Raw genomic sequence first — 23,883 nt, forward strand, 5'->3', positions numbered from 1 at the left:
CCCCCTCCCTCCCTCGCCTCCCCTCGCCCCCTCCCTCCCTCGCCTCCCCTCGCCCCCTCCCTCCCTCGCCTCCCCTCGCCCCCTCCCTCCCTCGCCTCCCCTCGCCCCCTCCCTCCCTCGCCTCCCCTCGCCCCCTCCCTCCCTCGCCTCCCCTCGCCCCCTCCCTCCCTCGCCCCCTCCCTCCCTCGCCCCCTCCCTCCATCGCCCCCTCCCTCCCTCCCTCGCCCCCTCCCTCCCTCCCTCGCCCCCTCCCTCCCTCCCTCGCCCCCTCCCTCCCTCCCTCGCCCCCTCCCTCCCTCCCTCGCCCCCTCCCTCCCCTCGCCCCCTCCCTCAGGTCACCGGCAATAGCTGTCTTTCCCTCCCCACATTGTGATTTTATGAATGTAATATTCGTGTTCCACAAGGTGTAATGTTTAGTGAGGGTGTAAACTCATTTCCCTGTAACAGAGAATCATCTATTGTATGTTGTGATTACTCATATAACTTGTACACAAGTGCAATGCAGTAAATTGTGTTGCGAATATTCTCTAATGACTGCAATCCTAGACCTCCAGTTTGGTCTCGCTGTAAGGTTCTTGCATTGGTTGTCGGAAGCTGTTGACCGGAATATTGTACTCGATAAGCTTTATTTATTACAGAGGGAGTGAGCCCACTCTGCTCCAAGTCTTCTGAATGCGAATGGTTTCTTAATTCAGTGAATCTGAATCTGCTTCTGGTACAAACCCCCTTACTCTGGAGTCATGTGCTTTGTGCAGGCGGGTCCTTTTGCATAGATGCCCCCTCATGTGAGCGAGAGCCGGTGCTTGTACACGTATCCCAATGCCAGTTGCTGCTTTCTGCTCTCTGCCCTTGTAGTGCGCTGGGTGGGATGTGATGGATGGGTGGGATGTGATGGATGGGTGGGATGTGATGGATGGGTGGGATGTGATGGATGGGTGGGATGTGATGGATGGGTGGGATGTGATGGATGGGTGGGATGTGATGGGTGGGATGTGATGGATGGATGGGGGGAATGCTCGCCGCATCATGGTCAGTGGGGACTTATTCAAATATTTCAAGTAAAACTTGCATAGATTTTTATTTATCAGAAATTTCCTGTTTATGACTATTTTGGTGAGAGGGGTCTCTGGTCACACCCTGGTTGATTTCCGTTGCATTGGTGAAGTCCCTGCCTGTTGTGAGATGGGTTGAGTGTTTACAGCCGGTGAAATGACTCTCTTTGACCAGATTGTTTCTCTCTCTATCTCTTCCACCCCCCCGTAGGTTTGGAGAAGAATCGCCCCAATCTGATCCTCGGATTGGTCATCCGGCAGAAAGGAAAGCGGCGGCAGCTGGATCCCGACCCCACAAACGTGCCCGAACCCGACAAGGCAGAGTCAACTCCATCGGAGGAGAAGAGAGGCCGACTCGCCGTCCCAGAGGAGATGGAAGCGCAGCGTTACTCGGTGCCGCCTGCCCCGGTCCCCAGAGAGGGCAAGGTCGTCAAACCGAATCTGTTCTATGGGGGGTCGGCCGCCGCTGCAACTCCCCCCGGCTCCCCGCCTGGAGAGATGGGTGTGGAACCCACCCCACCGGCGCCCAAGGTCAGTCTGAGCACCGCTCCTACATCTCAACCAGCGCCCAGCACCAACCCAACTCCTCCATCCAGCGGCGCCTCCAAGGTGGCCAACCCTCTCCAGCACATTTTACAGACTCTGTTCGGCGGCAAGAAGACGTTTGAAAAGGCGAAGGACTCTCCCGGGTCCTCCGGCTCCACCCCGGACCGAGAAGGAGCCGCTCCGACCCCTCTAATCGACCCCATCGTCCAGCAATTCGGGCAGCTGAAGGAGGAGAAGGTCGGGGCGGAGGTGGAGGATGATGATAACCGGCCGTACGACCCGGAGGAAGAGTACAAACCCGAGAGCGCCGAGACGGAGAAGGTTTACGACCTGGAGGATGCTTACGACCCGGCGGACGAGACCATCCTGGAGGAAGCCATGGTGCCAATGAGCGCCCCGAGCGGTGGGGTGGGACCAGCCGCAGACCCCAAGAATAAAACCATGGGGATGCCCACCGACCTCTACCTGTCCACTCTCTCGGCCACCCCATCACTCCTGGAGCAGCAGAAAATGCTGGAGACCTTAAACAAGCAAATCGAAGAGCAAACGAGGCAGGTGGAGGAGCAGGAGGAAGCGTTGAGGCAACAGAGGGCGGCGGTTGGAGTGTCCATGGCATGTTTCTCTGTCTCTGACGCCTTGATGTCTCCGCCACCCAAATCCTCTTCATTTAAACCCGACCTGTTCGTGGGAGGTGGGGAGATCCCAGAGGGCAACGCTGGGCAGCTTCCCGGCATCGAACCCCCTCCACCCCCGGGTCTGTCTCAAGTGATTGACCAGCGCAGGGACCCTCGCCAGGCCGCCGTTAGGAGGTTGGGTCCCAACCAGCCATTGTCGGTCCGGACCCAGGCCACCGGGGAGCCTGCAGCCAGCCCGGCCGATCAGCCGCTTATGCCCCTCTACATCCCCGCCGTGAACCCGCCTTATAACAGCCCCAGGCTTCAGGAACCCGCTCCCATCGATGGACCTGCCCAGCTGACGGTGGAGGCGGCGGCGCCCAATCCGCCCAGTGGACGGGGTAAAGAGGAGACCCGGGCTCCAGGCTTGGCGGAGCCACTTCACCCCCTAGCACAGCCCCCAGTGGCCCAAGAAACGGTCCCCGCGCCGGCCCCTCTGACTCAGCCTTTGCCCCTCCTGGACCAAGCGCAGTTCCAACCAATCCAGACGGTACCGAAAGTCTTGTTACCGACTCCCGTTCTCCCTTCGCTCTTGGGACCCTCTTATCCCGGCGACCGCTGTGCCTTCCCCTCCCCTCCTCGTGTCTCTCAAACTTTTGGAAATCCACAAGAGAACTTCCATCCCGCCAACTTGCAACAAGTCAAGGGGAATTTCCCAACTTTCCCGCACCCCAACAGCAGTCAACAGTTTGGGAGGCAAGTTCCAGATTTCATTCGCGAGCCGGTGCCCCCCTTCCAGCCCCCGAAACCTCTGCCGCTGTTTCCAAGAGGCGCACCTGGTCCCCGGTACCGTTTCCAGGGCCAGCCCCTCCCGGGATTCGTGAACCAGCCCCCAATCCCATTGGGAAACCAGTCCCCATCCCACCATGATCTGCAGGCTCCACCCTCCGGCTCCGCCGTCAAACCCGCGGCTCAACTATTGGAGCCTGAGATGCAAAGATTGGGGCCATTGCAACCTCCTCCAGCAGAATCCCGAGAGAGCCAGAGCCAGAGGGAGAGATCCAGGACACACACGGAGAGGCAACGGGACAGGCAGGAGGGCGCTACTCCGGACAGGTACGGGGACCGATCGGAGCCCCGCTACTCGGCGGAGCGATTCCGCAGAGGAGCAGACGATAGAAGGAGAGACCGAGATCGAGATTATGGAAGACCGTGGGATAGGGACCGCAATCGGCCCTGGAACCGAGACAGAGACTGGCACAGGAACCGAGACAGAGACAGAAGCAAGAACCGAGACAGGGATCACGACAGAGAGAAATACAGGAGAAGGGACCGAGATAAGGGCAGGGACAAAGAACGGACCAGAGACAAGGACAGAGAGCGAGACAAGGAGAAAGAGAAAGACAAAGAAAAGGATCGAGGCAGAGACCGGGACCAAGGGAAGGAGAGAGACCGCAGGGAAGGAAGCAAGAGTAAAGAACAGGAAAAAGACAGCAAAGCCGAGGAGGAGGAGAGTAAAAAACCAACGACAGAAACAGCAGCAACCAACAGTAAACCGGAATCGTGAACAGAGACTCTCAGACTGTGCTTAGGAACCTAGAGAAGGTTATAGGAACACTGTTGTGATAGAAAATCCTCCCCCTGACTGATATCAGCCATCAACTACAGAGGGACTTGGACTGGATTGCCGATAGTTGGTGCAACACTTGGTAACTCCCTCCCAGGGCGAGGGGCCCGAGCATTGGGCAAACTGGACAACCTCGGGAGCGCCTGCCGACACGGGCAACGGAAGTAATCGCCTCTCCCCTGGTCATCTGAGATCTTCAAAGCTTTAATTTTTTCCATTTTATCAGACCGCAGTTCTACATTTTCAAGCGGTTCCGGGGCAGATTTCAACCTTTTTTTTGAGACTATTGCGATATTTCAAGTGGGTTTGACCATCGGATCTCCCCTGTGGCGCAAGAGTTGTCCCACCGAGTTACCACCATCAAAAGTTCTCTCCTACTTTTGACATGAGGACCCCTCCCCCTCAATGTGCAACCGCCCCCTTCCCCTTCCCACCATTTGTTTCTCTAATAGATCACACACATTGACTGTGTAGTTTTTGTTTTAGGAGGAATGGGCCAGTAACTCGCCTGAATTTGGACTTGGCTCCTCTGAGTTTGCCCTGGGAGGAATGAATTGTAATCTCCGTTCAGACCTTGTCGTGGAGAAGTGACGGGTTCCCTTAGAGACCACCGATGTGGGGGACAGTACAGCCGAGGGAAGCCGCTTCAATGTCCAGTTCTAGGGGGGGAGGGGGGCGGTCGTGCAGTGTTGCCCACGGCCTCGTGTATTGGTTAAAATGGGAAACCCGGATCCATCCCGGTTCTCTTCTCTTTAACTCCTAGTAAACTCTTTGTTTTCCGTTTGCAAACCGAAGACTGAGTTTAAATGTGTTTTTTTAAAATGACAGTACTCGGAGGGTGGGATGGGGGGAATAATTTCGGCGCAGAATCTGAATGAAATATTCACACCGTTTAATGTTGGTGTAAATTTGTAGAGTGTGTCGTTCCCGGGGGGAATGCAGTGCCCCCCCTAGAAACACCGGGGACCCTCATTGTACATAGACAAGAGAATCTGGGAGTCCAGGGGGTGAAAGTTGGGTTTGTATTATAGTTTTTTTAATTTACTGATCAATTTTTGTATTGCTGACGACTGACTTCACACTGAAACCATGTGCGAGATTTGGTGTCTCTCTCCCCCCTCCCCATGTGTAGGACGGTGGGGTCCCTAACCCTGCGTCTCCCCACACTCAACATTTCTGCGCTCATCTCGCTCGGGCTGTCCGATCATTTAACTTTCAGGAATTCCGTTCTTCTATTTGTATAAAAAAAATCTGCACTTAAAAGCGAAGCTCAGGTAAAGACAGAAGGTTGTTGAACGGTACAAGTAACACATTCAAACACCGACAGTTTTAGGACAACACACAAAGTGATGGATCGTCACCTTTTATTAAAGAGTGGGTTCGTAACAGTCTGCGAAAAGCTCATTTCAAATTTCCGCACCTCGCCAGTTAGCAGGAAACTCGCTGTTGTCGGAGTTTCCTCTGGATTCTGGCCTGCTGCATTTCCCGGGAGGACCGTGCTTGTTATTTTTTTTTCCCCCCTGTGGACTTTTACATTCTACAGACGATTTAACCAATTGCAAAATGAGGACGATTTAGCATCGATATGCAAAAAAAAAAATTTCTCCCACTTTAATTATTGCAGAACCTTTCTGTCCTCCTCGAGCTTCTCTCCAGCCCTGTGTGGAACTCGATGTGATTCAGGCGCCGAGCCCGAGAGGGTTAAGCTATCTGCATTTTTTTAAACGTATGTGTTACTGAAACCAATAGATTTGATCACTGGGACATAAAGACGGACATAATCGGATTTGATTTGCTTACGGGAAAAAAAGTGAAAATGTACAATACAATTAAAAAAAAACGTAAAAAGACACGGCTGGAGTCTGCTTTTAACTACAGACGGATTTTGTTGAATTTGGGAACTTTTTCAGGAGCCGCAATAGACCATCGGGCCAAGAAGATGGTCCCTTTGTCATAGTCAACTCGCCCAGTCCCTGCCAATGATGTGAAGTTGTACAGTGCTTTCAGTGTAACACCTTATTCCCGAGGTGCTTCACCAGAGAGACTGGACAGCATGAGTTAGGAGAGGGGTTAGGGGAGATGGCCAAACTCATAGACCAAGAGGTAGGTTTTGAAGAGAGTGTGGCGAGAGATGTAGTAAGGTGAGATTGAGGGAAAGGATTCCGGAGAAGTGTATGATGGTTGAGACTTTAGCACAAATGGGTGGGGTGGTTTGGAATGTAGGGAGGGCCATTCAGTTGACTCAAAGTAGGAAGCACAGAGGATATGACCCAAGCCTTGAGGCTGGAAGGCTACAGAGGGAAGGGATGGAGGGATTTGTGAATGAGGATGAGAAGTAGACTAGAATGGAGGTACTGACTGAGCAGAGCATAGCATGGTATAGTTTACAGGCAAAAGAGTTCTAGATGAGTTTGAATTTGGGTTACTTGAAGCTGGGAGGTAAAATTCATCAGAGAAGTCAAACCTGGAGGTTGGTCAAGGCAAGACACAGGCTTATTATGGAGGTGAACACAGGTCTTGGTGATGGATAGGATGTAAGGTTTGAAGCTCAGCTCCAGACCATAAAGATTGCACACAGGTGGGTGTGGACTAAATCAGTAGCAGGAAAGGGAAGATGGGATTAGATGCAAAGTTTCGGGAGGGAACTGAGCATGAAGACTGGTCTTGTCAGTGTTCAACTGGAGGAAGTTCTAGCTCTGCAAGATTTGAGGTCTTGCAGACCTCATCAGAAAGCACAGTAATGGTTAAAGGATTGACAGTAGGGGTGGAGAGATAAAACCGGGTTTCATCAGCATTCGTATGGATACTGGTCCCCTGCATTACAGATAATATTGCGAAGGAGCAGAGTTTAGGCAATAAATAGGACGGGAGGGCAAGAATGGAACCTTGGAGATCATGAGAGTGACTGCAGGCATAGGGAAGATGTACTGGTTGCATGGCATAGATAGGATTGGGACCATTCAAGGGTGGTGTCATGGAGGAGAGGCAGTAGAGGAGGAGAGATAGAGAAATACAACCTGCAGCATCACATCCGGTTTTCTCCGAATTGATCTATAATGTCCACTTCAATGGCCGTCCCTCATAACGTTTCGCAATTCTATTACCCATAAGGTTCACCTGACTTTGCTTCTTATTCCCAGTGTGTCCCCTGTTTGGACTCGTCATAGTCGTGAACAATTTGCTTGGGTCAGTTTGTCAATTACATTCATTATCATAAAAACTTTAACTCAAAAAGCCTGGAATTTCCATGTGTGCTTTTTTTTTAAATAACAAACTTGTTAACTCATTTTAAAATGAAACTGAATTTTAACCCCCAAAGTTTCCTTTTTCTCCAACAAGCCCAACTTCCTTAACCTTTCCAGTATATTAAAAATCTTAAGTCTATGCACGTTTCCGGTCAACTTTTCCCATTATAAATCCCTATGTCTACATTTATAATGGAAACTGCCTGTGTAAACTTGTCACGCTGTAATTACACTCTCCCATCAGTAGAGGTGCTGCAGCAGCATCACTGGCAGGAAGTACAACCTGATTAGTTTGCATTGGAAGTTCCATTATAAATGTAGACATAGGAATTTATAATAGGAAATATTTAAAAATAAGAGCAGAATTTTTGACTTTAAAATGAGGACTGAATTCTGTCCTTTGCCCTTTAACTGCCTCACCTGAAGACAGCACAGCTTTAATTCCCCATGTACAACACCACAAAAGATTGATTGGTACAATTTAAATTTTTTGCACCCAGAATTTGGGTGAATACATTTGTTTAAATCTACAGAATTAATTGGGGAAAAACAAAACAATGGCTCTTTAGCAACCTACTAATTCATTCAGAAGACATTGTGCCATCTAGTCAGTGAATGACACAGTTACATACTGTAAGTACAATACATATACCCTGAATGTGTCAGCAATGTGATTGTTTAAAACATACTGAATTAATGATTGAATGAACAGTCTGTGGTGTGAAACCTGCAGTTATTATTCTGAGGAAAGAACATGGTTCTCAGCTGCCAGTTGAATGTGAAGAAATGTTTGGCTAAAAGCAAATTGCTTCCTGTAAAGGGCAGATCAACTGTGGCTCAAAGCTCATCTACTTCCAGGCCCCACCAGTGCACTAGTGACCGAATTCAGGCCCCACCAGTGCACTAGTGACCGAATTCAGGCCCCACCATTGCACTAGTGACCGAATTCAGGCCCCACCAGTGCACTAGTGACTGACTGAATTCAGGCCCCACCAGTGCACTAGTGACTGACCGAATTCAGGCCCCACCAGTGCACTAGTGACTGACCGAATTCAGGCCCCACCAGTGCACTAGTGACTGACCGAATTCAGGCCCCACCAGTGCACTAGTGACTGACCGAATTCAGGCCCCACCAGTGCACTAGTGACTGACCGAATTCAGGCCCCACCAGTGCACTAGTGACCGAATTCAGGCCCCACAGTGCACTAGTGACCGAATTCAGGCCCCACAAGTGCACTAGTGACTGACTGAATTCAGGCCCCACCATTGCACTAGTGACTGAATTCAGGCCCCACCAGTGCACTAGTGACTGAATTCAGGCCCCACCAGTGCACTAGTGACTGACTGAATTCAGGCCCCACAGTGCACTAGTGACTGAATTCAGGCCCCACAAGTGCACTAGTGACTGACTGAATTCAGGCCCCACAGTGCACTAGTGACCGAATTCAGGCCCCACAAGTGCACTAGTGACTGACTGAATTCAGGCCCCACCATTGCACTAGTGACTGAATTCAGGCCCCACAAGTGCACTAGTGACTGACTGAATTCAGGCCCCACCATTGCACTAGTGACTGAATTCAGGCCCCACCAGTGCACTAGTGACTGAATTCAGGCCCCACCAGTGCACTAGTGACTGAATTTAGGCCCCACCAGTGCACTAGTGACCGAATTCAGGCCCCACCATTGCACTAGTGACTGAATTCAGGCCCCACAGTGCACTAGTGACTGAATTCAGGCCCCACCAGTGCACTAGTGACTATTTCCAGGCCCCACCAGTGCACTAGTTACATTTATACATTGGCCCGGAATTTGCTGTAGTCAGTGAATGAACGGCCCCTATTGTTAGTTAAACTTGCCCTTTCCGGTTTAATCTCCATGATATTTTGCACCGCAAGTTGCTGGAAGTGGGAGATGGAAACGGTGCGGTGCCCCCTTCAGGGCATCTGGGATCTGTGTGAACAGGGCAAGTAACTGGGTATCTTCTTAAATAATCAGATTAAAGGATTGTGAAATTACCAGCGCAAGGACTGAGAAGGAAGTGTGAATTAGAGTGGGTGAATTCAATGTCAAATCAGGTACAGAAAGAGAAATAAAGAGAGGGAAAGAAAGATTGGATTAAGTGAGAGAAAAAAGAGGCAGAAAGAAAAAGCAAAAAAGAAACTTTATTTAACTTTTTAAAAAAAATCTCCCAACAACAATTAAAGCCTAAAGGAATGAGACTCCACGCATGTAATAGGTGGACTGGCAGTAATTAACACTTATGAAGTTGTTAAAAGGATACTTAGACTTGAAATGATGATTTAACTTTCTGTGGTGAGTTTAGTTTTTATCTACTGCACAAATACAGCAACTTCACACCATCATTCAGTTCATTTCAGTGGTGAGGCAGACAGCGCGATGCCGTTTTCACAAAGCTAATGGTGGCGCGGCACATCTCGGACAACAACTTCCGGATATCCGCGTTTAACTGCGCATTTAACTCTGCATTTGCCCCTCGCCTGAAGTTGCCCGTAAATAACGGCCAGTGCCATTAGCCACACCATTACTTTGACAGCAAATTCTGGGCCAATGTCTTTCACGTCAGGGCGTCCCAAAGTCCTTTACAGCCAATGATGTGTAGTCACTGTTGTAATGTAGGAAACACGGCAGCTAATTTGTGCACAGCAAGATCCCACAAACAGCAAAGTGATAATTACCAGATCATGTTTTAGTGATGTTGGTTGAGGGATAAATATTGGCCAGGAAACTGGGGAGAACTCTCCTGCTCTTCTTCGAATAGTGGCCGTGGGATCTTTTACATTCACCCGAGAGGGCAGACGGGGCCTCGGTTTAACGTCTCATCTGGAAGATTCCCTCAGTACTACACTGGGAGTGTCAGCCTAGATTATACGCTGAAGTCTCTGGAGTGCGGCTTGACTTAAAGGCGAGAGTGCTACCCACTGAGCCATGGCTGACTGACGTAAAGGGTGGAACTCCAGGGTAGACTAGTAACTCTTCCAGACATTTGCCCTTGATTCATGACAAAGGCAGAAGATCCATATATGACAAACCCCCCCCCCCCCTGGAAATTAAAAGGGGGCAGAATCCCACTGTAACTAGATCTGATCTCCCAAATGGAAATGGGGTTTTGGGGTCTGAGATCATAGTCAAGTGCAGGATAGAACCAGCTTTCACATTGCACTCTGGCACCTATGTTCTAAAGTGGTACCACACTATACTTGGAGCACTGTGCACAGTTCTGGGCTCCATATTACAAAAAGGATATCGAGGCACTGGAAAAGGTGCAAAAAAGATTTACAATGAGGATAACAGAAATGAGAGGTTATACCTATCAGGAAAGGCTGAACCGGCTAAGGCTATTTTCTCTAGAAAGGAGAAGGCTGAGGGATGACTTAATAGATATCTTTAAAATTATGAAGGGGTTTGATACGGTAAATGCAGAGAAGATGTTTCCACTTGTGGGGGAATCCAAACGTAGGGGCCATAAATATAAGATAGTCACCAATAAATCTAATAAGGAATTCAGGAGAAACTTCTTTACCCAGAGAGTGGTTAGAATGTGGAACTCGCAACCACAAGGAGTAGATGAGGCGAATAGCATAGATGCATTTAAGGGGCAGCTAGATAAACACATGAGGGAGAAAGAAATAGAAGGATATGCTGATAGGTTGAGATGAAGTAGGGAGGGAGGAGGGTCATGTGGAACATAAACACCAGCATAGACCAGTTGGGCCGAATGGCCTGTTTCTGTGCTGTAAATTCCATGTAATCCCATGTTACAGGTGCAGAGCCAGGGAAGGAAGGGAGAGCAACTTACTCATGGTCCCATATTTGAACCAATGACATAGAAGTATGTTTGAGGCCTTGCAGAGTGAATTTAAGGAGTTAAACACTAGATTGTAAAACAAGAGCTCAAAGCTGGGACACTCTGGATTGCTTCCTGTGCTGCACACTCGGACAGAAAGATTCAAAAGGTCAACACATGGCAGGAGGGATGAGTTCACATTCTTGGGCACTGGTGTGAAGTCTGGAACAAGAGATGTTCCAAATTTGGGGTTCAGCATCACTGGTCATTCCTGCAAGTGAACCCCACATTCTGTGTGATCTAGAATGTATCTTTACTGCCCAATATCTAAATCAAACTATAGCATGTCCCAGAGGCTGTAACAATGACCCCTTGTTTAAGGGATTAAGAAGCAGGACTTCAAAGGTGGTAATCTGCGGATTACTCCCGATGCCACGTGCTAGTGAGCATAGAAATAGGAGGAGAGAACAGATGAATGGTTGTCTGGAGAGATGGTGCAGGAGGGAGGGCTTTAGATTCTTGGGGCATTGGCACCGGTTCTGGGGGAAGTGGGATGTGTACAGGCCAGACGGGTTGCACCTCAATGGAGCTGGGACCAATGTCCTTGCAGGGAGGTTCGCTAGTCTGTTGGGGGGAGGGCGAGGTTTAAACTAATTTGACAGGGGGATGGGCACGAGGATGTAGCAATGGGAAGGAGAAACAAGGGGCACAAAAGATCGTGGGAGAAAGATAGCACTAGAGCAAGTAATAGTACAGTATTAGGTGGGATCAGACTAAGAGAGAATACGAGAAAGTCGAAGATAGGTTTAGAGTGCATGTGGTAAATAAGGTTGGTGAGCTGTAGGCGCAAATAGCCACGTGGGAATATGATGTCACTGCGTTAACAGAGACCTGGCTCAAAAAAGGGCAGGATTGGGGACTAAATATTCCTGGATGCAAGGTGTTCAGGAAAGATAGGGAAGGAAAGATAGGGGGCGTGGCAGTATTGATTAAGGAGAATATTGCAGTGCTGGAGAGAGAGAATGTCCTGGAGGGGTCAAGGACAGAATCTATTTGATTAGCGTTAAAAAGCAATAGAGGTGTCATTATACCACTGGGTATATTCTATAGGCCACCAATTAGTGGGAAGGATATAGAGGAGCAAATTTGCAGGGAAATTACAGAGAGGTGCGAAAGCTATAGAGTAGTGATAACGGGGGACTTCAACTATCCTAATATAGACTGGGATAGTAATAATAATATACGGGGCAAAGAGGGGGAGAAAGTTTTGAAATGTGTTCAGGATAACTTTCTTAACCAGTACGTTTCCGGCCCAACGAGGAAGGAGGCATTGCTGGACTTGGTTCTAGGGAATGAGGCGGGACAAGTGGAGCAAGTGTCAGTGGGGGAACATTTAGGGAACAGCGATCATAGTATTGGAAGGTTTAGAATAGCTATGGAAAACTCTAAAGTAAAAATACTCAATAGGAGGAGGGCCAATTTCCATGGGATGAGAAAAGATCTGACCCGGGTAAATTGGAATCAAAGATTGGCAGGCAAAACTGTAATTGAATAATGGCCGGCCTTTAAGGAGGAGATGGTTCGGGTACAGTCTAGGTACATTCCCACGAGGCAGAAAGGTAGGGCAATTAAAGCCAGAGCTCCCTGGATGACAAAAGAGATAGTGAGTAAGATGAAACGGAAAAAAGGGGGCGTATGACAGATGTCAGGTAGATAACACAAGTGAGAACCAGACAAAATATAGAAAGTTCAGAAGGGAAGTGAAAAAGGAAATAAGAGGGGCAAAGAGAGAGTATGAGAATAGACTGGCGGCCAACATAAAAGGGAATCCAAAAGTCTTCGACAGGCATGTAAACAGTAAACGGGTAGTAAGAGGAGGGGTGGGGCCGATTAGGGACTATAAAGGAGATCTACTCATGGAGGCAGAGGGGATGGCCGAGGTACTAAATGAGTACTTTGCATTTGTCTTTACCAAGGAAGAAGATGCTGGCAGAGTCTCAGAAAAGGAAAATATAGTTGAGATACTGGATGGGCTAAAAATTGGTAAAGAAGAGGCACTTGAAAGGCTAGCTGTACTTAAAGTAGATAAGTCACCCGGTCCGGATGGGATGCATCCTAAGTTGCTGAGGGAAGTAAGGGTGGAAATCGCGGAGGTACTGGCCATAATCTTCCAAACATCCTTAGATACGGGTGTGGTGCCAGAGGACTGGAGAATTGCAAATGTTACACCCTTGTTCAAAAAAGGGTGTAAGGATAAACCCAGCAACTACAGGCCAGTCAGTTTAACCTCAGTGGTGGGGAAATTTTTAGAAACGATAATCCGGGACAGAATTAACAGTCACTTGGACGAGTGTGGATTGATTAGGGAAAGCCAGCACAAATTTGTTAAAGGCAAATAGTGTTTAACTAACCTGATAGAGTTTTTTGATGAGGTAACAGAGAGGGTAGATGAGGGCAATGCGGTTGATGTGGTTTACATGGACTTTCAAAGGCATTTGATAAAGTGCCGCACGGTAGGCTTATCATCAAGGTGGAATAAAGGGGGCAGTAGCAACATGGATACAGAATTGGCTAAGGGACAGGAAACAGAGAGTAGTGGTGAACGGTTGTTTTTCGGACTGGAGGGAGGTGTACAGTGGTGTTCCCCAGGGGTCGGTGCTGGGACCACTGCTTATGTTGATATATATTAATGACTTGGGCTTGGGTGTACAGGGCACAATTTTAAAATTTGCAGATGACACAAAACTTGGAAGGATAGTAAACAGTGAGGAGGATAGTGATAGACTTCAAGAGGATATAAACAGGCTGGTGGCTTGGGCAGACACGTGGCAGATGAAATTTAACACAGGAAGATGCAAAGTGATACATTTCGGTTGGCAGAACGAGGAGAGGCAATATAAACTAGAGGGCACAACTGTAAAAGGGGTTAAGGAACAGAGAGATCTGAGGGTATATGTGCACATGCATGGACTACATGCATGCAAAACACCAGAAGCAACATGCTATAGACAGAGCTAAGCGATTCCACAACCAACGGATCAGATCAAAGCTCTGCAGTCCTGCCACATCCAGTCGTGAATGGTGGTGGACAATTAAACAACTAACGGGAGGAGGAGACTCTGTGAACATCCCCATCCTCAATGATGGTGGAGTCCAGCACGTAAGTGCAAAAGACAAGGCTGAAGCGTTTGCAACCATCTTCAGCCAGGAGTGCCGAGTGGATGATCCGTCTTAGCCTCCTCCCGATATCCCCACCATCACAGTCTTCAGCCAATTCGATTCACTCCACGTGATATCAAGAAACGGCTGAGTGCACTGGATACAGCAAAGGCTATGGGCCCCGACAACATCCCAGCTGTAGTGCTGAAGACTTGTGCTCCAGAACTAGCTGCGCCTCTAGCCAAGCTGTTCCAGTACAGCTACAACACTGGCATCCACCTGACAATGTGGAAAATTGCCCAGGTATGTCCTGTCCACAAAAAGCAGGACAAATCCAATCCGGCCAATTACCGTCCCGTCAGCCTCTCAATCATCAGCACAGACAGTGCTATCAAGCGGCACTTATTCATCAATAACCTGCTCACCGATGCTCAGTTTGGGTTCCGCCAAGATCACTCGGCTCCAGACCTCATTACAGCCTTGGACCAAACATGGACAAAAGAGCTGAATTCCAGAGGTGTGGTGAGAGTGACTGCCCTTGACATCAAGGCAGCATTTGACCGAGTGTGGCACCAAGGAGCCCTAGTAAAATTGAAGTCAATGGAAATCAGGAGCAAAACTCTCTAGTGGCTGGAGTCATACCTAGCACAAAGGAAGATGGTAGTGGTTGTTGGAGGCCAATCATCTCAGCGCCAGGACATTGCTGCAGGAGTTCCTCAGGGCAGTGTCCTAGGCCCAACCATCTTCTGTTGCTTCATCAATGACCTTCCCTCCATCATAAGGTCAGAAATGGGGATGTTCGCTGATGATTGCACAGTGTTCTGTTCCATTCGCAACCCCTCAGATAATGAAGCAGTCCGTGCCGGCATGCAGCAAGACCTGAACAACATCCAGGTCTGGGCTCATAAGTGGCAAGTAACATTCGCGCCAGATAAATGCCAGGCAATGACCATCTCCAACAAGAGAGAGTCTAACCACCTCCCCTTGACATTCAACGGTATTACCATCGCCGAATCCCCCACCATCAACATCCTGGGGGTCACCATTGACTAGAAACTTAATTGGACCAGCCAATAAATACTGTGGCTACAAGAGCAGGTCAGAGGCTGGGTATTCTGTGGCGAGTGACTCACCTCCTGACTCCCCAAAGCCTTTCCACCATCTACAAGGCACAAGTCAGGAGTGTGATGGAATACTCTCCACTTTCCTGGATGAGTGCAGCTCCAACAACACTCAAGAAGTTCAACACCATCTAGGATAAAGCAGCCCGCTTGATTGGCACCCCTTCCACCACCCTAAACATTCACTCCCTTCACCACCGGTGCACAGTGGCTGCAGTGTGTACCATCCACAGGATGCACTGCAGCAACTCGCCAAGGCTTCTTCAACAGCACCTCCCAAACCTTCAACCTCTACCACCTAGAAGGACAAGGGCAGCAGGCGCATGGGAACAACACCACCTGCACGTTCCACTCCAAGTCACACACCATCCCGACTTGGAAATATATCGCCGTTCCTTCATCGTCGCTGGGTCAAAATCTTGGAACTCCCTTTCTAACAGCACTGTGGGAGAACCTTCACCACACGGACTGCAGCGGTTCAAGAAGGCGGCTCACCACCACCTTCTCAAGGGCAATTAGGGATGGGCAATAAATGCCGGCCTTGCCAGCGACGCCCACATCCCATGGACGAATAAAAAAAAATCGTTGAAGGTGGCAGGGCAGGTTGAGAAAGCTGTTAAAAAAGCATACGGGATCCTGGGCTTTATAAATAGAGACACAGAGTACAAAAGTATGGAAGTCATGATGAACCTTTATAAAACATTGGTTTGGCCACAACTGGAGTATTGTGTCCAGTTCTGGGCACCGCACTTTAGGAAAGATGTGAAGGCCTTAGAGAGGGTGCAGAACAGATTTACTAGAATGATTGCAGGGATGAGGGAGTTTAGTTACGTGGATAGACTGGAGAAGCTGGGGTTGGAACAGAGAAGGTTGCGAGGAGATTTGATCGAGGTATTCAAAATCATGAAGGGTCTAGACAGAGTAGATAGAGAGAAACTGTTCCCATTGGCAGAAGGGTCAAGAACCAGAGGACATAGATTTAAGCTGACTGGCAAAAGAACCAAAGGAGACTTGAGGAAAAACTTTTTTATACAGCGAGTGATTAGGATCTGGAATGCACTGCCTGAGGGGGTGGTGGAGGCAGATTCAAAAAAATTTGCAGGGCTACAGGGCTAGGGCGGGGGAGTGGGACTGGATGGATTGCTCTTGCATCGAGCTGGTGCGGACTCGATGGGCCGAATGGCCTCCTTCCATGCTGTAACCTTTCTATGATTGTATGATTGTTGTGTATGTACTGGAGGCTGATCTTATGTGTTATCACGTACGTTTCTCTTATCTTTTGTAAGGTACTTTAGTGAAATTAGGCTGATCGTGAACCAACAAACTGGTTTATTTTGCATGTAATATATGAATGAACAGAATACCATTTTCTCAGTGAGATTCAGCTATTTCCTGTAGCTCATTGTAACAGTAAAGTAACAGAATCCACAAGTTTGCCCTGTGTTGTGCCTAAACTCACATTACCACTCACAATCCCTAAACTCATCTTAAAAAATGACACCTTGTTATCCCACGAGAACTGTTCCAAATTCAAACCTACAGACTGACCCTTCCAGAGAGAGAGAGAGAGAGAGAGAGAAAGAGATAGATAGAGAGATAGAGGTAGACAAGAGCTTGATCTCTAACCCCTCTATCTGAGCTGTGAATCAAACTGACCATTGAAATCTGGAACTCTCTCCCCCAAAAGACTGTCAAGGCTGGGGGTCAATTGAAAGTTTTACAAAGTTGAGATTGATGGATATTTGTTAGGTAAGGGTATTAAGAGTTCGACAACTAAGACAGGTAAATGGAGTTAAGATACAGATCAGCCCAGGATGTAATTGAATGGCAGAACAGGCTCGAGGGGCTGAATGGCCTCCTCCTGTCCCTATTTTTTAATTATTCGTTCACAGGATGTGGGCATCACTGGCGAGGCCAGCATTTATTGCCCATCCCTAATTGCCCTTGAGAAGGTGGTGGTGAGCCGCCTTCTTGAACCGCTGCAGTCCGTGTGGTGAAGGTTCTCCCACAGTGCTGTTAGGAAGGGAGTTCCAGGATTTTGACCCAGCGACGATGAAGGAACGGCGATATATTTCCAAGTCGGGATGAGAAATCTTCTCCTCTTGGTACAGGAGCTATGGTAACCACATTGTTTAATTAAGGACCAGCTGAGCTATCTTGGATGAAGCTCATTTCAATGTAAAAGGCGCGACTTTCTCTGGAAAGTGCTGTTTGACCGCCATTGTCTCAAATCGCAATCTGATTGGTGAGAATGCGCATTGTGTCCTAAACAATATGTCAGATTTGGGAGTTTGTGAACTGAATCTAACATCTTAATATAAATTAAACCAAATATCTATTCCAGGCCAAATAGGTAAAAATGAAAACATATAATTGGCTATATTAAAGGGATGGACTTTACCTGAAATGAAATGGGTTAAATAGAGCAGTGGGAGAGGATATAAACTAACAGGAAAGAAAGTTAGAACTTGCATTTATACAACAACAATAGCAACTTGCATTTATATAGCACCTTTAATATAGTAAAATGTCCCAAGGTGCTTCACAGGAGTGATTATCAAACAAAATTTGACTCTGAGCCACATAAGGAGATATTAGGACAGGTGACCAAAAGCTTGGTCAAAGTGGTAGGTTTTAGGGAGCGTCTTAAAGGAGGAGAGAGAGGCGGAGAGGCGGAGAGGTTTAGGGACGGAATTCCAGAGCTTAGAGCTTAGGCAGCCAAAGGCACGGCCGTCAATGGTGGAGCGTTGAAAATTGGGGATGCGCAAGAGGCAAGAATTGGAGATGGAAGAAAAAACATCAGAAAGTTAAATGTGAAAGTCTGGGAAAACGAATAAGGATTCCAAAAATTCAGGCAGTATAGAGTTGCATGTACATGAATGCACAAAGCAACCAAGTGAAAATTGGTGAGTTAGAGGCATTAATAACCATGGTGGGTATGATATAGCAGCTATTGCAATAGGACTAGGAAATTAATATTCCTGGTTATAAATTTTTTGGACAGATAGGGAGGGATAAAGGGCAGTGTTAGTGAAGGATTCTATCACAGCCCTGGAATGTAAGGATGCCACAGGCTTTGCATTAAGACAGATTCCATATGGATAGAGTTACGAAATATGAAGGGAAATAGTACAATTCTTGGTGTGTTTTACAGGCCACTGAACAGTGGAGATCGGCAGACAGTTCAGAGAGAGTAAAAGCAACAAGACAATAATATTGGGAAATTTTAACTATCGCAAGATAGACTGGAATAAAGGTAATGTAACGTAAGTGGGAACTCTTGTTAGAAAGAATCCAGGACTGCTTTCTGGATCAATATATTTCTAGTCCAGCCAGGAAAGAAATAAAAACAGAAAGTGCTGGAGAAACTCATCCAGTGAGGCGGCGTCTGTAGAGAAAGAAACAGAGTTAACGTTTCAGGTCAAAGACCTTTTGGAAAGAAATATTGCTCGATTTAGTTCTGGGAAATGAAGTGGAGCAAATAACTAATGTGAGAGTAGGAGAACAATTGGGAAATAGCGACCACAACAGTTAGATTCAAAGTAAAAATAGAAAAAGATAATGAAGAGTCAAAGATAAAGGCATCGGACTGGAAAAGGCAAAATTCAGTGAGATAAGATTGGATCTGGCTAAAATTAATGAATGGAAAAGAAACAGTTAGAGTGAATGACTGTTGCTGAGATTGGAACCGTTGTACCGCAGGGGTCAGTGCTGGGTCCCATTTCGTTCTCGATATATAAAGACGAATTGGACTTGGGTGTAAGGAGCACAATATTGAAATTTGAAGACAAATGCAGATGATGTGCTCGAGGGCTTGAAACCAAATCCTTTTGACCCAAACAACAACAATTTGCATTTATATAGCGCCTTTAACATAGTAAAACATCCCAAGGCGCTTCACAGGAGCGATTATCAAACAAAATTGACACCGAGCCACACAACGAGATATTAGGACAGGGGACCAAAAGCTAGGTCAAAGAGATAGGTTTTAAGGAGCGTCTTAGAGGACGAGAGAGGTAGAGAGGCAGAAAGGTTTAGCGAGGGAATTCCAGAGCTTAGGGCCCAGGCAGCTGAAAGCACGGCCGCCAATGGTGGAGCAAAGAAAATCGGGGATGCACAAGAGGCAAGAATTGGAGAAGCCGGATATCTCGGAGGGTTGTAGGGCTGGAGGAGATTACAGAGATAGGGAGGGACGAGGCCATGGAGGGATTTGAAAACAAGGATGAGAATTTTAAAATCGCGGAGTTCCAGGACCGGGAGCCAATGTAGGTCAGCGAGCACAGGGGGTAATGGGACAATGGGACTTGGTGCAAGTTAGCATACGGGCAGCAGAGTTTTGGATGAACTCAAGTTTATGGAGGGTGGAAGCTGGGAGGTTGGCCAGGAGAGCATTGGAACAGTCAGGTCTAGAGGTAACAAAGGCATGGATGAGGGTTTCAGCAGCAAATGAGCTGAGGCAGAGGTGGAGACAGGCAATGTTACGGAGGTGGAGGTAGGCGGTCTTGGTGATGGAGCAGATATGTGGTCAGAAGCTCATCTCAGGGTTAAATAGGACGCCAAGGTTGCGAACGGTTTGATTCAGCCTCAGACAGTGACCAGGGAGAGGGATGGAGTTGGTGGCTAGGGAACGGAGTTTGTGGCCGGGGCCGGAGATAATGGATTCAGATTTCCCAATATTTAGTTGGAGGAAATTTTTGCTTATCCAGCCCTGGATGTCGGACAAGCAGTGTGAGAAATCAGAGGCAGTGGAGCAGTTGAGGGAGGCGGTGGTGAGGTAGAGCAGGGTGTTGTCAGCACACATGTGGAACCTGACATTGTGTTTTCAGATGATGTCACCGAGGGGTAGCATGTAGATGAGAAATAGGAGGGGGCCAAGGATAGATCCTTGGGGGATTCCAGAGGTGCGGGAGCGGGAAGAGAAGCCATTGCAGGAGATTCTCTGGCTACGACTGGATAGATAAGAATGGAACCAGGCGAGTGCAGTCCCACCCAGCTGGACGACAGAGGAGAGGCACTGGAGGAGGATGGCGTGGTCAACCGTGTCAAAGGCTGCAGACAGGTCGCGAAGGATGAGGAGAGATAGTTTACCACAGTCACCGTCACACAGGATGTCATTTGTGACTTTGATAAGGGCCGTTTTCAGTGTGGCAGGGGCAGAAACCTAATTGGAAGGATTCAAACATGGAGTTGCGGGAAAGATGGGCACGGATTTGGGAGGCGACAACACGTTCAAGGAGAGTGTTACAAACTGAGCCAAACTATCACTCGGGCATAAGAGGAATATTCCTAATGTAATGAAAGGAGAAAGGCAGGTTTGACTTTGACTGATAATTTATTGTATCCAGTCTGTTTAAAGTTTTCCATGGGTACAAAGTTGCTATGATGGGTCTATAAAAGGGTCTGGCTGAAGTTTCATGTCTCGGCATTGGGGCTGGGTGACAGTCAGCTTATCCATACGCTCTTGTGCCAATCCTGCCTTGTCTTGTGCTGGTGCAGTCAATTAGTGTCTTTCTGTAGCCTCATTCGTCATTCACTTTCAAGTGAAGCCCCTTTTTCGTGGCATGTTAATATGGGATGCAGTAGATCACACTCTGCACAAACTGTCTGTACTGCACTGTAGGGTCTCCCTCTACCCAGAGATGTCAAATCACTGGACTGAAGTGGATAGATTTTCTTGACTTCTGCCCCCGGAGAACGCCCAGTTTCCTGAGCAGGCGGGGGGGGGGGGGAGGGGGAGGGGAGATATAGAGTGGACAGTGGCCCACACTGCCGTAGATTCAGGCCAGTCGGAGGCATATTAAAGAGATGGGAGGGGAATTGTACAGTGGAGTCAAGAGCCATAGTGTAAATCCTCAACCAACCAATTTTGCAGCTGGTCATCACATTCAAATGCTTCCAGCACAGGATGAGGATGAAGGAGTCATGTGTTGCCCCCAGTTATTGTACATTCACAGGTAAAATCCTTTGTGCACTGCAGACGATATGCTCATCGAATAGAAGCATTCATGGTTGATATTGGCCACAGCATTGACCGTAAACAGCATTTCCGCTTATAGAATCATACAGCACAGGAGGCTATTCGGCCCATCGTACCCATACCGGCTCTTTAAAAGAGCTATCCAATTAGTCCCACTCTCCACCTCTTTCCCCACAGCCCTGCAATTTTTTCCTTTTCAAGTATTTATCCAATTCCCTTCTGAAAGTTATTATTGTATCTGCTTCCACCACCCTTTCAGGCAGTGCATTCCAGATCATAACAACTCGCTGCATAAAATAAATTCTCCTTATTTCCCCTTAGTTCTTTTGCCAATTGTCTTAAATCTGTGTCCTCTGGTTACCGACTCTTCTGTCACCGGAAATAGTTTCTCCTTATTCACTCTATCAAAACCCCTCATAACTTTGAACATCTGTGTACAGCCAATGACAACAACACTGGGGAAGGCTGGCAAGGCAAGAATTGTTGCTGTCCCTCCAACTGTTTCTCTGCACTTCTATTTAGAATATAAGGGTAATCTATGAGTCCAGTGGGGAGTCACACCTACTGGCAGTGCATATTGGAAATCCAGTTCTAACCATTAATTCAAATAGTCGTAAATCATGCAACAAATTTCTGATATGTGCTCCCGCTGGGTGAGGCTCCCTATTGGGACATCCTGGTAAGGGAGACAAAGCAGCATCTTCAGTCTTGCTGTAGCAGTGACAATCAGCACAATCCTACTGGGAGCCTGTAACCTACAATTTTGAGCACCTGGCTCACAGGTTTATGATGTTATGGACAAGGTTTAGGTTAGTGTGACAAGGACTTAAGACTCTTAATTTTAAAAACAGCTCAGTTCTATTAGTCTTTTCATAACTTGTTATTGTAGAAAAGACAATTGTAAAATTGTAAAACAATGATTGATGAGGTTATTATACAAATAACTCGAGCAATGATTATAGAACTCAAGGACAAGCATAAAATTAACAAGTCTCAATAAGATTAGAGATTCCAATCAATGATTCCCCCCAACGTGCATAGTGATGGGTCTGGCAGTAGAAAGCCGTTAATTTTGTGTAGTGTAATTTCTTTAAAAACGTGGCTGAGTAAGAACGGATGCGAAGGTTATAAGAACAAAGATGATCAGATGCTGTGTGCAACATCAGTCACACGAAGAAGGTGAATGGTGTTGGTTGAACGTAAAGTAGGGGCAATGTTAAGTTGAACGTAAAATAAAATGTAAAATAGTCCATCAAGCTCATTTTGGTTGTAAAGCTGGTGAGGGGTTCTTTCCCAATTTCTATCCGTTCATTGCTTTACAGGAAATTGCGCTGGGGTGGGGGAGGGGGGCAGTTATTTTGTTCACACCCATAACCCTGCTGACAAACTCGGGCACACGGGGGATGGGGGGAGGGGACATTCCCTGGCTATCACAAGAATTCCACCCAAAGCAGCCCCACTGGGCCCAGCAGGACTTATAGCTGCTGAAAGGCTCCAGTGTAAAACCAACACAAGTCACTTCCGCACAAATTTCCTTGGAAAAACCCAACGCAAAGCCACTGTTGCACCGAAAAATGCTGAGAAAGTTCTAGCCCAAAATGTCAGGCCTGGATTATGGGCTCAAGTGAAGGTGTTGGGTTTGAACCCATGACCTTCTGACTCAAGACGAGTGTTACAGGCTGTGATTATATAGAATGTACAGCACAGAAACAGGCCATTTGGCCCAACAGGTCTATGCCAGTGGACTCCACACGAGCCTCCTCCCTCCCTACTTCATCTTACCCTATCAGCATATCTTTCTATTCCTTTCTCCCTCACATGTTTATCTAGCATCCCCTTCCCCTATGCTATTCACCTCAACCACTCCTTGTGATAGCGAGTTCCACATTCTAGCCACTCTCTGGGTAAAGAAGTTTGTCCTGAATTCCCTATTGGTTTTATTAGTGACTTTCTTATACTTATGGCCCTTAGTTCTGGTCTCCCCCACAAGTGGAAACATCTTTTCCACGTCTCCCCTATCAAACCCTTTCATAACCTTAAAGATCAGGTCACCCCTCAGTCTTCTCTTTTCTAGAGAAAAGTCCCAGCTTGTTCAGTCTTTCCTGATAGGTATAACCTCTGAGTTCTGGTATCATCCCAGTAAATCTTTTTTGCACCTTCCCTCATGGGATTGGGGATAATATATTAGTGTGGTTTGAGGATTGGTTATTAAAGGACAGAAAACAGAGAGTAGGGATAAACGGGTCATTTTCGGGTTTGGCAGGCTGTAACTAGTGGGGTGCCGCAAGGATCGGTGCTTGGGCCTCAGCAGTTTACAATCTATATTAATGACTTGGATGAAGGGACCGAGTGTAATGTATCCAAGTTTGCTGACAATACAAAGCTAGGTGGAAAAGCAAGCTGTGAGGAGGACACAATGAGACTGCAAAGGGATATAGACAGGTTAAGTGAGTGGGCGAGAAGGTGGCAGATGGAGCAAAATGTGGGGAAATGTGAAATTATCCACTTTGGTAGGAAGAATAGAAAAGCAGAATATTTTTTAAAAGATGAGAGACTAAGAAATAGTGGTAGTCCATGGGATTTGGGTGTCCTTGTACATGAATCACAGAAAGTTAACATGCAGTTACAGCAAGCAATTAGGAAGGCAAATGGTACATTAGCCTTTATTGCAAGGGGGTTGGAGTTTAAGAGTAAGGAGATCTTACTGCAATTATATAGGGGTCTGGTGAGACCACAC

At 47.5% G+C, this 23,883-nt stretch overlaps 1 protein-coding gene across 2 annotated transcripts in view; it reads left to right on the forward strand.

Moving 5' to 3' along the window:
• Positions 1-5,691, forward strand: part of LOC137335092 (death-inducer obliterator 1-like) — a 132,245-nt gene extending 126,554 nt beyond the window's left edge. For both annotated transcript variants that reach the window (XM_068000200.1, XM_068000201.1), the window contains one exon: positions 1,264-5,691. In XM_068000200.1, the coding sequence (XP_067856301.1) occupies positions 1,264-3,779 (2,516 nt within the window). In that variant the 3' untranslated portion in view covers positions 3,780-5,691. The remainder of the gene's footprint in view (positions 1-1,263) is intronic.
• Positions 5,692-23,883: the final 18,192 nt, after the last annotated feature.

The sequence above is a fragment of the Heptranchias perlo genome, chromosome 19, assembly GCF_035084215.1.
Source record: "Heptranchias perlo isolate sHepPer1 chromosome 19, sHepPer1.hap1, whole genome shotgun sequence".
Classification (NCBI taxonomy): Eukaryota; Metazoa; Chordata; class Chondrichthyes; order Hexanchiformes; family Hexanchidae; genus Heptranchias; species Heptranchias perlo.